General features: G+C 36.0%; 1 protein-coding gene across 8 annotated transcripts in view; it reads left to right on the top strand.

Annotated features, from left to right (window-relative positions):
* LOC116428762 (beta-1,4-glucuronyltransferase 1) overlaps positions 1 to 16,000 on the top strand; it is a 176,695-nt gene that overhangs the window by 47,057 nt on the left and 113,638 nt on the right. For 6 of the 8 annotated variants that reach the window (XM_076371587.1, XM_031980836.2, XM_076371584.1 and 3 more), the window contains 2 exons: positions 9,418 to 10,397; positions 11,426 to 11,606. In XM_076371587.1, coding sequence (XP_076227702.1) covers positions 9,418 to 10,397; positions 11,426 to 11,606 — 1,161 coding nt within the window. Of the gene's footprint in view, positions 1 to 9,417; positions 10,398 to 11,425; positions 11,607 to 12,365; positions 12,561 to 16,000 lie in introns of those variants that run through there. The other 2 variants (XM_076371583.1, XM_076371588.1) reach the window with 2 other exon arrangements.

The following is a 16,000-nucleotide window of genomic DNA, read 5'->3' as shown; positions in this document are numbered from 1 at the left end:
AAATTAGCACCAACTTCTCATGTTCTGCACAGAAAATATTACATCAATCATGTTAAAAAACAGATTTTGTAATAAAAAAGAGTTTGTTTTTCTTTGTTGTTCAGCAGCGATTGAGTGACAGCCGTGCATACGCATAGTAAACGGTGTAATAAGATGTAAATAAGGAAAATTAGGAACTTCAACTTAGGGACTGTGCGTGTTCTGTTCTGTTTGTCCTCGATTGCTACGATATCTGTCCTATGAGGGAAATTTCTTTGTACAGAAAGAAAAGAGGTTTCTGCTATTCAGGGAATTTTACAACTAACCACGCACTCCTCTAGAGGAGGAGTAGTTCTTTAAAGTGTCTTCCAAATTTTTACTGATGATACAGCAGGGTGTCTTCTGAGCCTAGCTTAATACTTTATATGCCGCTCCTAATTAACACAACCACTTCCTATGTAACTACTATTACGGTTTTCGTCATCGCGTAGGAGTGCATGTTTTCACTTGCAAAGCTTTGTAATTTTAAAATCAAAGTATGAGGGAATCCCCTAATGTCATTCTGATTCACTTTATTCTAAACCAGTGTAATTTTCATACGTTATCGATTATTAAGCATTCGAAATCGGAAAGCCAATTAATAGGCTTGTGGTAGATAGAGGGCTAACTGTATTGTATAGCCTTGAGTCTGCGTAACCGGACTTCAGCTTTTGCCGGCTAACGAAACCTAGGAGCACACTTTATTCCGACACCTCGAGCTACAGATCTTCGACGACCCAAAATTAACCCTTCCGCTACGATGGACGAAATTTCCCGTCACTATGATATCGTACATACGATACTATAAATGAGATATCTCGGGTACCTTTATTATTGATATAAAATGTTTTATTTGAAAATTTAACACAAGTAATTGATTTTTAAGACACGTCATCGTTGGTGGAAGGTGCTTCACGATAATAAATATAAAATACACCATATTTTATACAATTAGAGCTTCTATTTGTACAAAATTAGAATCTGGTGGGTGACAAGAACTGTAAACACTATAGGTAAATCGCAAAGTATTTCCATTGCGTTAAGTAACTCGCCGATCAAAAATACTTCTATATTAAAGCGTCAGTATCATTCGAGTATTGCAAGAGGGATAATTGTAATTGATGTAAAGGATCTAGTTTACAAAAATACAGCTCACAGAAAAAATCTCATGCAACAATAGAATGTATAGTTTGCAACAGCAATGGCCGACAGAGAGAAACTAGATATTTTCGTAAAAATTATTTCGTCGCTTTGTGCATTTATTGTGCTTTAAAGCATTCCATACAAAATAAACATTAAAAACTCTAATTCTGTAAAATATGAAATATTTTATATTTATCGTCTTTAAGCACCTTGCGCCAATGATGACATGTCTAAAAATCGATTACTTGTGTCAGATTTTCAAATAAAACACTTCATATCAGTAATGAAATGCACGAGATACCACGTCCATAGCAGGGTACAACGACATCATGGTGACGAGATCTCGTTTACAGCAACGTTTCTTCGACATCGTGGAACCGAGATACCTCCATTGTAGCGAAATGGTTAATGACGTCCACTTGCGTTATTGAGGTTGTCATGGAAAAAACTACATACAGTGCAACTCTCAGGTTTTGGCTGAGTAACACCAAGTTAAAAATGTACAGAGGCAAAAGAAATCGGCTGCACGAGCTGTCGAAACGAAATTCGTCATCAATGTTTATTATATCTCACTTCGTCGCATTCAGTTTCGTTTGCGTTCTTTACTGTGAGATTCGGTCAATAACATGGACGAGTCGAAATTGAGGCGTCACTGTTGTCATAACTACTGGATCGAGCGCCGCGAGTGGACCTCTCCCCTTGCCCCTATACATTTTTAGCTTAGTGCAGCTTAGCCCAAACGTGAGAACGGCATTGTACGTGGACTAATCTGTTCGCCAAATGGCTAAAAATACTAAGGACATTTTTCTCAAAAATATTATAAGCATATTATAAATCTTGCTGAACTCTCCTACACCGTAAGTTTCTTTTCCAGCGAATTGTTAGCTACTACATAGTTATTATCTGTCTGAAGGTGTGAACTATTTTGTTCATTAAACACTCGGTCTGCGTTAGTATACCAGCTTCTATATGAGCTCGATTTTAACGGGTTCTGGAAAGTCGTACGATCCATTATCGTTCTAGCTACCGTTTCCGAGCGAAATTTCGCCGGATTCCGCTGGGAGATCTGCCGTGCACTTTGGTGGTTGCTCCTACAATACCTACAATCTGTTTCTTCCGTTTAGCGCTGTAATTGCGCTATTATTCCAAATGTCGTGGTCCGTCGTTACGGCTCCTCATATCTCCGAGCCATTTATGCAGTCGCAAACACTTTTCAATGGATCATTGGACCTGCACAACCATACGTCCGCGCGGAGAAGGAGAAATAGCCTCGCAAACGTGGGATGGATGCCTGATGGGGAATGCGTTTAGGAGACTATCGGGTTACTCGCTTGCTGGATGATGTAAACCAAGCCTGTAACTAAGTTTGGTTGTATAACTAAGCAACTGTGCTTTAATATAAATATATTTACTCGATCAGCTTCAAAGCTTTACAGTCTAGGTCCATTCTGATACTTCCTTCTAATCACTCGACAAATAAAAAGAGAAATTATGAGGACAATTTAAGATCATTCGTTTATTAGTAAGAGATACTAAATTTACTTATTTATTTATATACAACTTGATTAATGTGTACTTACGTTTTATATTATTTTAAAGTGTAATGATTTTTCAATTAATGCATAAAATAAAAAGTTTTTAACAATTCTAAACATTCTGAGCTTGCTTGAAAAAAAATATATCTATATATATATGTATGTATATACATATAAACAGCATTGTAGTTGAAATTTTTAGAAATAAATGCGTATTGTACATATAACTCACTGTTAGAGGATGCAAAAATATTCCTGCTACCGCAACTGGCATACCGAGTTGTCGGAAAGAATACATAATCCTGTCAGAGCTGGTATTCTGAACGTAAAGAATTTAATGTTGGAAACGTGAAATATCATACGTGCATAACAAAGATATTTAATAATTCTGATTTAAATATCGCTTATCCATGTAGCCATCTTCTCTCTTAATTATTGGTTTAAAAAATTTGTGTTATTTAGCAAACCAATTTAACTAATAGGTAATTTGCTGCCTTTCATTATATTTCTTTTGTAATTTCCTGCATGTATGCTTGTTAATCAATATTTAATAAAATGAAAATTTAAGAAATGAAATTTCCGAAACGAGTAATGACAATCATTACAATAAAAAAGGGGTTAATAATTCTACTAAAAATTCATCTACGAGAACAGTGACATTTTAATATTATAAAATGTATATTGTATTTACATTGGTGATATTTATATATGCCATACAAAAGCTGGACAAATTATAAGATCTCTATAGTTGGAACCATAATGAACAATATACGTATTCATCATTATTAAACTATACTATATTTCCTATATAAAATTATTGTTGTGTTTCGCGAGTAATAATACGATCTTGGTTTCATAAAATGGTATATTTCAACAATACAGTCGAACTCGTGGTTCTAAAACATTGTGGAAAATTCATGTAATAAAATTACAATACTAACTGAAACGGTGGTAGCATAACGAGGTCGGATTTATTGATATTCCCTTTCATAGTTTTGGAATTCTTACATTAAATATAGAAAAGCAGGGGAAGGGGTAAAGATGATCAATTCTTCGAGTGAACTCTGATCACGCCGACTCAGGGATTGGAAGTCGATCTGCTGAAAGACTCCCGAAAACATTGAATCAGTCACAAGGGTTGAAAAAATTCCGAAAATAACTACTTGAAAGTATTATCTATTGGTTCCGACTGAAACAGTTATAGAGGCCCAAAATAAATTCATAACTGTTGTTAGATATATTGGTTTTAAGCTTATTGGTTTCGAAAAATTTCGAAATATATTCCGAAACGCCAGAATCAGTGTTATATCAGTTCTGTATTGGTTCTGTAAGAAAGTGACTGACTGGAAAGATAATTACACGTGACTGTGATCTATAACACCAGCCTACAAAATTTGACTTTTTTTTTTGTTACAGAAAGTTTAATTGATGATCTTAATAGTATTTCTTGTGCCTTAATTATGAACATATTTCAAACTTTTCTGATTTAAATAGGAAGGTACGAGTTACACCCGGAAACTTTGAACACTTCTCAAAATAAATATGATTTATATATAATAATATAATTATGTATTGTTGTAAAATAATTTAAAGTTAAAGTTGGAATGCGACTGTATATGAATATTTTTTTTGGGCACCGTGTATCGAAAATTATTTGATTTTGAAATGAAAAGGATTGAATGACCGCAATGTTCACACTATAGAATCGCTGGCGTCAACCGCTGCGGCGCCGCAGCAAGATCATGCCGCTCGTGTGCATAAGCTCTTATTTACGATATTTTACACAACTTGCTGGTAAGAAATTCTTAAATTATTTCTTTGTGCTTGTAGTGGTAAAAAATACAATTCTCCGGGACAGAAAGTCCAACCAAGTTTTGTTGTGCTAAGAAAAAGTACTATTTACATAGTGGAACTTCATTAAACTGACCGCTTTCTGTGGATATATATGGGTCTTATTTTATTGTTTTTGCTCTCTGACGGACAATTTTATAGAAGTCATCCCTGTTCCCAGCGCTTAACCAAGGAATTGCGGGGCCGTGGTATTTAATTTGAATCCTTGGAGTATCCTTGGAGGTATTTATTTTATTGTACCTCTCATTTTAATTAACTGCGTCGTTTCATTCTACCTCAAATTCTACATCAAATGCTTTACTCCAATGAATTGCGTTGTAACAGAAAATAATACGAAAATATAAACATGAAGGAAGGAAAAAAAAGAAAAATAGGAAATGTTCTAGTATCATAAATGTTGGAACATTATATTCAAATAAATAATGGTCGGTGAGATTGAAAAATTTCATTATTGCTTTTAATTAATTCATCCTTCACAGATAATTAATTTTAATATGGTACTGATTTTGTTATATACTATCTGCAGGACCGCTAGTTTCTTTATTTTTTATGTATCCTGTAGAATATAATGTAGTTTTTAACGTAATTTTAAGGAACACGACATAGTGTAAAAGGGCCTTGCTAGGCATTGGGACCCAGGACCATTTAATCCTTTCATCCCGAATGGTACATACAGGTACCACGAACATTTTAAATTATCGGAAAGCTAGAAAACGCCTTAAAGATAAAGGAAAATTATACCACATGGGGATCTTTGTTTATGGCTGATAGCTTAAGTGCTAATCAGTTGCCAGTACATGTGTTTTGGTTAAGTAGTGCAGCCATACATTTTTTTTCACAAAATTCATATTAAAAAAGTACATATTTAGGGATGAAAGCGTTAAAAAAAAGCATGCACAAGGAATGGATTGTCTTAGGGTATAAGAAAGATTATTGGCGTGGGTGAAGAGGTTAGTCGTTTCGTTGTAGTCGATGAGTTGCAGTTAGAATTGTCAGTGATTTTTAATCGAGTCGTGCTTCTTATTCAGTCGTGATAGTAGTTTTACTATTATTCATTAGGGCGTCCTTATACACCTACGTTGTTTTTAGATTTGGAAAAGAAACTTCTAGGACGAAGATACACTAATCGAGGATGCAAATTTTATAAGGGAAGAAAATGTTTTTTTCGAAGTCAGTTTTTGAAATTTCAAGATCATCGGTACTTTATTAAATATTCATACACACATTCAGTACAATTTGTACTGAGACATATGTTATCTTATAATCCGCGTTACTCAGACCAAGAAAGTTACGATTCCATATAAATCTACGAGTTGGTAATACTATGATAACGCGTTAGGATATAATATAAATTCTTCGAAATTGTAAGATTCAAACATTATGATTGTTGAGGTCATGAAATAGCGTTTTAAATCCCTATTTCTAATCCATTTAAAAAATGGTGATAACCTTGAAATTTCGAAAAATTCACTTTGAACATGCAGTGTTCTCTATCATAAAATTTACTCTCTCTACTAGTACACTTTCGTCTTGAAAGTTTTTTTTGTAAGTCTAAAAACAATGAAGATATTAGGGTGTTGTCATGTAGGCGAGACACTCTGTATATGGCAGATCAAATAAAATTTCACAAATTATCTATTTCTAAACAATAGCAGATATTGATTTCACTTTCTTTAATTAAGTGAGATAGAAAATATGATCATTTGCCGTGCAACAAATTTTTCTAGGGCAGTTAGTAAAGGGTCATTATTATTCTTATTTCATTAATTTCATATTGTCTGGACCCGAACACATTTTTTTCAAGGTTAGGTAGTTGTAGATCGTTAAATTCATCTTAACATTTATTGCGTGAATATTGTATTATGATAATATGCGAAAATGTGACGGTAATATAATGGACAAAACAATTTTAAGAGGATCCTTTTTTATCATCAGATATATTCTTCAAGAACGAGTAATAAAAAAAACCGTTTGAAATAAATGTTATCCAGTGCAATAAGAGATATATAAAGAAATTGGTGTTCACTTCGTTTAAAAGAAATGGGAAGAGCATTTTTGTTCCTCCTCAACTTCCTTATTCCCACAGTTTTAATTGAAAATAAAGTAGTATCTGTTTTTGAAGAAACTAGCTTGTAACACTCTTTTGTCCTGTTATTTGTTAAGTTTTCAAATATATTTTATACTCGTGTTATTAGCTCGTTAAACGCGGCAAGAATAATGATGAGAATGTAACAGGAATTACGAATGAAAACGGGAAAACAAAAAATGTAATCATAAAGAAAGATACTGCCATGTTAAAAAATCAGATTTTTCTATATTGAGGTTCTTTTTAATTTGAATTCGTTCTTATTGAATACTGACCACAGACGTAGAAAAAGAAAGTTTGATAATTTTAAAGTGGAGGGCAGCGTTGGAGTCCTGACTGCAACATCCCCTCGTAGTTCAACAAAGTTCGGTGGCTCATTTTTGCATTGCCGCTGACAGCAAGAAACTGACGACGGTGTAATTAGGACGATAAAACAAGCAGCTCGCTCTGTTTTTGACAGTCCTAATACGCTGTTAGCCGAGGTCTTGGTTTCTTATCGTAAAACTTGTTTACACCGTGTTTTATAGCGAACTGGCTACGGTATAATTTTTGCTGAGAAACTCTGATACGAAGTTACGAAGTTGCGGTCGCCAGTGATCATGTTTTACAAGACGTTTAATTTTTTGCGATTTGAGTGATATCTATGTAAGTACCTATTTATTTCTGCGGCCTTATCATATCCCTTCATTTTGATTTTATGGTTTCTAAGAGGTCCATTCAGATCTGTATTATTTTATCGTGTCACGTAAATGTGATGTCACACTGTAAAAATTATTTGAGGTTGCGACTTGATATTTTTTTATTAATACATCTCAGCTATTTTTAAGTTCTCCTTTCTTAATGTTTAAGAGCTTTGTCGGCGTTTTTCTTTTCTCGAAAATGTCTTTTAAGACATTCTGCGTTTACACTTTGTATAGTTTCAAATAATTCATTGTAACTTTTGCAACGAGAAAACTTGAATAAATACTGTAAGTTTGTAAACTTTCCTTAGAAGTATCTCCGATCGATGAGGAAATGCGTGTATATGCCCTTTCAAGTTGCGATGGCAATGATAATTCGTCATTTAGTGAAAATGAACTGTGCTGAAGTGATTTAAAAGATTGTGGAATTTTGCCTTCCCGTTTTATGTATTGTAATTAATAGATTACAAAAATTAATGTATAGAACAATTTTATGCACTAATTTATGGAAATTGGGGTAAAAAAGAAATCTATATTCTGTGTCAAGTGTTTCATCAAATTTATCAGATTTTATCGGACTTTATCTAACGCGAGAAGCGCCGAAGCAGGCGGTAAGATCTACGTGAGAGATACCGGCAGCGGGCGAGATTCCTTGAGTAAAATGTGGCAGCCGTCAAAGTGTTAAATGTCAATCGTATGTCTCCTATACGAACACTGTAAGTCACTTGCATTACAAAGTGTTCAAGTACCTGTAAGTACATAGATATCTCAAGAAATGATTTTATGAACTGAGAGTGTCAAGCTAAGTGTGACGATATTACGATTTCGACATTAATTGTTGGCGGTTAAAAATCTCCTTAAACGATGGCGATGAAAGCGCTATCAGTAATTTCAACTGTTACGGATTTATTTCGGGAGGTCTACACTCTTATTTTATTGTGAATATTTTTTAAGTAGAAGGAGAAATGAAATATTTATTGTAAATGCATGATAATTGTGAAGATTTAATATTCTTGAGCTTACCTTCAGAACATTCTTATTTATTAACCATAATTCATAGCCTTTACTGGTGTTTGATCAGATATTATAAACTAAAAAGTTCAAACATCCATTACACATAATCGAACACTCTACACATCATCTTCTATCAATTTAGGATAATCAAAGTTTTAGTATATTTACATTTATTTACTTCAGCACACATTAACCGTTTGACTACGGAGAAGCACAATTGCGTTTCTCTCGTGTCGGGTCAGCAGTCAACCAGCGAACTATATGCTATTTCTAAAGACTTAAGTTTAAAAATTAAATCTGATGTATTAATTCTTTTAGTTTTTCTTTAAATGCGTTTTAATTGAATCTGTCTGAAACTTACTTGAGTAAAGAATTTTTATGAGTAAATAATTTCAGATTATACAGTTTATACACAGCTTAAGAACTTATAGAAATATTATATATTTACAGCGAATATAAGCATACAAGTGTAATTAATCAAGCGTTAAGACCATTATTTATGCATATGTAATGGCACCAGATGTCCTCATCTTTAAATTATATTGTCAAAAAAAGAAACACTATAAGTTCAGAAACTCAATTAGAAATAATAGAACTTGTTGATAGTGGAATACAAGGTTTTGAGATGAACTGAAAAATAAATTTTCCAAAAACAACTGTGAGGGCATTTCTTAAAGACAAAGAACGTATTTCGAACGTAATGGCAATAAAAAAAGACCATCTAGTTCGTTTAGTATTATTCATGGACATCGTGATCTCCTCTGTTATTCGTAAACATTCGTTAAATATAATCACTTTTATTATTTTTATACATTTAAACGAGAACGTATCTCCTAATCTGATAAATTCATGTACAAATATGTATTTTCGTATATATGCATACATGTCTACTTTCTGTATCCCGACCTACGTTCTTTTCGACTCACGTCGCTCACTCCTGAACTAATTAAGACGTAAGTCTGGGCTTCACGGTATACTCTGTATTTTTCTGTTGATTTTTTTTTGTCAACCCTTCCGCATTCAAACAGTTAGCAGGAACACATCAAAATTTCATCCGCATACCAATCATGACCCTGGTTTTTCTGTACAGTTGGGATGCCGGCCATGGAACCTCAGTCTGACCAGCGTGGTTGTTCTGGCGCTGTCGAATATGCTGCTGACTTTCCTGTTGCTGCAGTCGGAGACCTGTATCCCGAACGAGGTGCCCAGGGACCTCGACGTGAATGTGATCACCGAATGGAGCCTTGGCACCCTGATCAAAGAACAGCAACAGCAACTGCAGTCGGACTGCGTGACACAGGATTACCAGCCGTTGCCAGTTGACGATCACGGGTTGAAGTTGAATATAAAGCTGGGCAAGTGGGACGCCCGTAAATTGTTCCGCACCTTCGACCACGTTCTGGTCGGGACCAGCTTCATCGAGCTGTCGCAGACGTATCGGGTTTGCCTAGCCATGCAGAGCTCGGTGGAGAAGCTGCACTCGGTGGTCCAAGCGGCCCACCACTGGACGGGACCTATATCGGTAGCCCTGTACGCGGCTGGCGACGAGGAGTTCGAGGTTCTTCAGAAGTACCTGGTCTATCTTAGGAGATGCTACGAGCCGATAAAGGAGAGGGTAGCGTTCTCCTTGGCCGTGCCAAAGGTCAGGCCGCCGAAGAAGCAGCCGCGCGAGTACGAGCTGCCCGAGACGGTCGATTGTGCCAAACCGGAAGCGACGTTGAACGAGCTGATGAACGGAATATCGAATGAGCAGACAAACTGGCGCATCCGGAACGTCTATCCCCAGAACCATATGAGGAACCTGGCCAGAAAGAACTGTCAGTCTGATTACGTGTTCTTGACGGACGTCGACATTGTGCCGAGTTTCAACCTGACCGGCGCCCTCGACGAGTTCCTCAAGACCGACACCTGTGATAAGTGCGCCTACGTGATACCGACGTACGAGCTGGACTCGCGCGTTAGGTTCCCGCAAAATAAAACGGAACTGGTCCGGCTGGCGAGGAAGGGCCTGGCCAGGCCATTTCACCAGAAGGTCTTCATACACAATCAGTTCGCTACTAATTTTACAAGGTAAGGATAAATGTCGATCGTTTCGATTATTTGGAACTGATTAACACTTTCGCTACAATGGACGAGATATCTTGGTTCCACGATGTCCAAGAAACATTGTTGTAGGCGAGATCTCGTCGCCATGATGCCGTTGTACACTGCTATGGATGTGGTATCTCGTGTATTTTTATTATTGATATGAAGTGTTTTATTTGAAAATCTGACAAAAGTAATCGATTTTTAAGACATGTCATCGTTGATAGAAGGTGTTTAAAGATGACGAATATAAAATACTCCATATTTTACACGGTAATGAGATATCTCGTCAGTAGTATCGTTTCTTCGACATTGTGGAACTGAGATATATCATCCATTGGAGCGAAATGGTTAATGACGGGCATTTTCATTTTAATGCGGGATTAGTATGTAGGATAATGTAGGGGAAAGAGAATATTTTATTTGTACAAATAATGTCAAATCAAGTCATATGAGTCAAATCAAGCGCACAATATATACAATACATTCGGATATAGTCATCTCACTCGCACACTTTCTAGAACATTCTTTCGTCAGCATGCATTAACTTCACGTACATTTGGAATATTCTAGATTCGTTTAACCTGAACATTATTAACATATAAAAACCAATATTACAGAAAATCGATTCAGTCTAAAATATTCCAATGCCTTGAACATTTATTCGAAACATACGCATACGCAGAATCGTCCCGATCATCTATTGTACACACGTTCATCGTTAATCAATACATTTATTCCCACAGTAATAAGATTGACGTACAAAGTAACTTACCTATATCTTTTATTTATGAGTGTAGTCTGCATCAGTTTAAAAGTTTGGTTGTTATAATAAATTAAATACAAAATATTGCTAATGTTCAATGGTTTTCGATGTTTCATCGATTTTAAAGGATCATAGCTTAGTATTGTAATATATAAAAAAGTTGATGTTTCTGTGCTGAAAACATGGAAATATCCAGTTAGTATGCAAAATATGAATAATAATTCAGTAATTATTCTGACGATTCAAGGTGGATTCTAGATACTGTTCCAAATCACAAGAATTTCGGAAACATGAAGACTGGGAAGGTCTATATCAGTCATGACGTGACAAATTTCGAATTCCTCTACGAACCTTTTTACGTTGCGAAGGATATTGCTCCACCCCATGACGAACGATTTATGGGCTACGGATATACCAGGAATACACAGGTGCGTATAGTAATTGTAGGTTAAATCTGATTTGTTGATATTTAATTATGGAAGCTTGTTCGTTCATTGTCATCACCATTTAAATATTATCAAACATGTGTCAAACTTTTGACGATAGCTACTGATATTTTGAAATAACAAACCGCAGACTCTTGGAAACAGGTAATTGGAGTCAATTCGTGTGTTCCTTTTACTTCGGGATCAAACTAACTAGTAATTAGTAATTAGTAATTAGTAATTAAACCTCGGATTTTCTTGTGAGATTGTTAGATCCTTGCGATGAAGTTTTAAGTAATCATACATCATCATAAACTTTCGTTTAAAAACATTGAATGATTTCTTGAACTGCTCCAGTTGTTCATCGTTATTTAAACGAATTAATTTCATATAACACGTTCGCAAAAATTGAAATATTCAATTTTCAAACATTCACGAACAATCCGAAATTGTGTAAATAATTGTACAGTTTCTATTTGTTACGCAATGAGTTACAGTATTTACGTCCGACAATGAACTAAGTCTCAAATTTTAGACTTTAAAGGATTAAGGGAAAATCCACGCGATGACTAACGTCACAATTTTGCGTTCTCAAATTGAACAACGCCGTACAACAATTACTTATTCAAGCCATTAATGTACAGACAATTAATTCTCATATGAGTAGTAAGGTGCTATAGATATTTAATTTATATTAGAGAAAACATAATTCCTTACAATGAATTATTAACCTCTTAAGGATCAAATTCTTTTTGAGAACAGACAGAGATGATTTTAGTTTCCGTTCAACTGCAGTTTATTTTGTTCACACTGATACGAATTGAACAATACGAAGACGGACGGAGGCAGTTATGGAAAAGATATGAAAAGAGGCAAGTGTCCGTTCGATGGACTTTAATGATAAACTAAAATTAAATGTAAGTACACAAATGTGCCAGTATACTTGAAGATGTTAAGTAGTGGAAACTAATTGTATCGTTACTAAACTTTTAAACATTGTATACTTTAGATATACCTAAACTGCTTACAGATACGTCATACGTTACTAGCCCCTAGTGTATGTCCGTAGTTTTGAACTGTTTAGTATTCAAAATTATTAAGAATTTATTAGTAGATTTTGATGAAGGAAAATACGGTATTTAAGTGTTATTTACGGTTTCTAAATAGTTTTGAAGCTCACTGAATAAAAATTCTTAGTTACTTTCGAGTGCATCTACTTACAGAATATCTATATACAAACAATAACTAATAAGTCACAAGTTTCCAACATTCATATTTTACTGAGTTCCGACTATCAAGCAAATTATTGACGCGAAATTTTCTTGCATTCGCAATCGAATTTTACGTTTTTCTTTCGATAAAGCATCACGAATACTTTAATGATATTTCAAACGGAATCCACTCGGCCAGAACGATCAAAAGAACAATTAGAGCAAGATTGTCGATTCATCGCAATCAATTATCCTCTCGCCGAGCCGGTTTCTTAATTTCTACGCCTGTATCGGCGAGCCCGTTGTTATCGCGCCGTTCGAAACAGGACGGGCAGAAATCAAATTAAACCCGCCAGGAACGGGGTTACAACCGCGAACAGCTTATTTTAATTACTTGCCCCGGTTTTTTACGCCGCGGGGGTGGCGAGGGGGCGGGACAGGGAACATTCGAACAAATGAGAGTCCGCCCAGCGCGACCGGACGATATTAGAGCGCGGCGAAATGAAAAAAATGCATATTTGCACGGTACATAGAGGGGTTCGCGAAACTGCGCCCGGTCTCTGTGTCCTCTGGGAATCGGCGGTTGTACCGGGCAGGAGCACGAATGGGGGCAAAGGAAGAACGAGCGGCGGTTCGGGTAGCATGGAAACTCGAACGAGCAAATCCCGCGGCAGCCGGGAACATTAATTGAATTACATATTATCATTGCCAGCGTTATCGCGCGATGGAGGCTCATTTTCCAGAACAAGCATTATTCAATTTAAACTTGATACATCTCGCCGCCGTCTAATCGAACGTTTACATATCGAGGACCGCGCGCATTCCCTTGGTTCCCGTTACCGTGTAAAGGGTAATTCGTGTTTGAAACTGTACTTTCCGGGCCCGTTAACAATTTACGGTGAACACCGACGGGTAAACGTCGAACCAAGCCGCGCCGCTTTTCCATCGGCGGATCGTCGCGCGGGAATTGGGGCGACCGACTGAATCTGGATTTAATCTTCTCTGTTACCGGTGAAATCTCACGTTGTCGAATCACTTTTTATTCCCTTCTTAAGTTTATTTCAATCTGAACTACTATATAACTACTATAGAACGTCTGTGAAATCGTTCCAAGTTTTCATTCATTTACATTCTTTATGTCTCTTGCCTTCCAATTGGAGTGAAAAGACCTGTTAAATTACGGAAAGGAGGTGGAAGTTTGAAAAGATTAGGAGAGTGGGAGTGAGCGTTTCGTCCGGGATCTATCAGTGGCCTCGTCAGTAAGGCATTCTTCAGGTAGACCCGCACCTTAGACGCTGGGACAAGGGATCAGGCGAACCTGATTGGTGGTTACCAGAAAATGTGAGAAAGAGAATTGCCTCAGGTGTGTTTTCGTAAAATTCTAAATAGACGCTGGAACAAGTGTTAAAGGTTTACGGATGTATTATGTACAAATTGTCTAAGGACTGGGTAGGAGCGAGAAAGGCCTTCGGTGCGCTAACTCTCTATTGATGGAGTTAATGTTTAATTGGTTAAATTGTCACGAGCAGTGTGTCGACAAGTGAGTCTCAAATAGGCATTTAAAACATTAAACGAAGGTTTTTATTTATTAATGAAATATAATTATAAAATGTTTTATAATATTTAAATGATGTGTTATAACTCATAGCAATAAACGAAACTTTGGTGATGAGAGAATATTTACTGTCTAACGGTTCGAAGTGATAAGAGCTTTTGGAATTTCGAGGCTACTACTTTTATATTTATTCGGCTTCCTGTTATTCAGGGTTGCAAAACATTATCCTCCTATGAGTCTTTCAGGTCGGAATCAAGTCGCAACAGATTGGCCTTCGATGGGTTTTGGAGAAAGTAAACAAGGTTATGACAGATGACACATATGGTATAATTATGTATAAAAGTCAATACAATAAAAATAATGTTTATGAGATATTCAATAATAGTTGCGTAATTTTCGCCATCTACAATAGTTTCGGGGCTAAAACGGTTTAATAGGAAGTTGTTTCTGTGTAGGTCACGTTCCTTGAAAGAAGTGGTATATTTTATAATAATTTCTTATTTTACATGTAAACTAAATATATGGTTTTAGTTTGTTGACTATGCAGTTATACATGTATTCAAAGATGGAACTGTTTGTAAATATTTTTGCACGTGGGTCTCGAATTACTCCCAATAGATTCAAATTCGCAGCAACAATACTCCACTGCTTCCACGGCCTGCATAGATTTAAACGCACCGCCTTTTTCACCTATCAGAAACCCCTCTCCACGGAAAAACGCCGACGCGTCACGGGAACGCGTCATCACCTCTGCCCCATCATAACTTTAAACTCCTAATCGAAGATATTTTCTTGTATTTTAGTAACCAACTTTGGAACACTAACTCTAAAGCTTTTCTTAATACGTGTAACGATACCACACTTATCGCGATCATTTAAAATCTTGGGATGGACACTTGGATGTTTGAAATCAATCCGATTTTCGTTTCGGTAGAGTTTTACAATATCTTGAACGGTACTTTTGGCCATCTTTAAACTACACGCTATTCACGGACCGAGTTTTTCTTTTCGTAATTAAGTATTACTAATTGCCGTATTTCAGAACTTGTATAGCGATTTGTTTGATCACTTTTTGAACAGAAACGGGATAAGACTAACGCACACTTGAAATCCAACGTGCTCGAATACAATAACATGACGAGTTGTATACAAACATTGTATATAAACACTGGCAATGGAGAAACGGCTTAACCTGAGAAATTCCTGAATGTATATTCTGGGTCCGAAACTTTTTGTGACATTAAAATTCGCTCTTCTTCAATGTTTCTTCGAATATTTAGGTAACAATAAATAATAAATTAAACATTTTTTTTTGTGAACGACATCGTTTATCGATCAACCCGTGGATTCATAACTGAGAACGTAGTCACTGCATTCGCTACCTTGTTCCACTCTCCCTTGCGTTCTCATGGGAGTCTATAGGCGTTTCACTTCCCACCACATTTCAAGATTGAGTCACTACGAAGAATCTGTCGAAACTGAGGCATCACAGTTACTCAATCAATATTTCCTTGCCCAGTATATGTGAAATTATTCTATTAGATATTTTTCTATTTAAATATCAATTTCTAGGCGACAATTGCTTTGATAACTTTAGTTTATTTAGATCAAGGAGACACGTAAACAAACAA

Source organism: Nomia melanderi, chromosome 10 (genome assembly GCF_051020985.1).
Source record: "Nomia melanderi isolate GNS246 chromosome 10, iyNomMela1, whole genome shotgun sequence".
Classification (NCBI taxonomy): Eukaryota; Metazoa; Arthropoda; class Insecta; order Hymenoptera; family Halictidae; genus Nomia; species Nomia melanderi.
The sequence above is the reverse complement of the archived record's forward strand: the minus strand, read 5'-3'. Positions and strand labels throughout refer to the sequence as shown.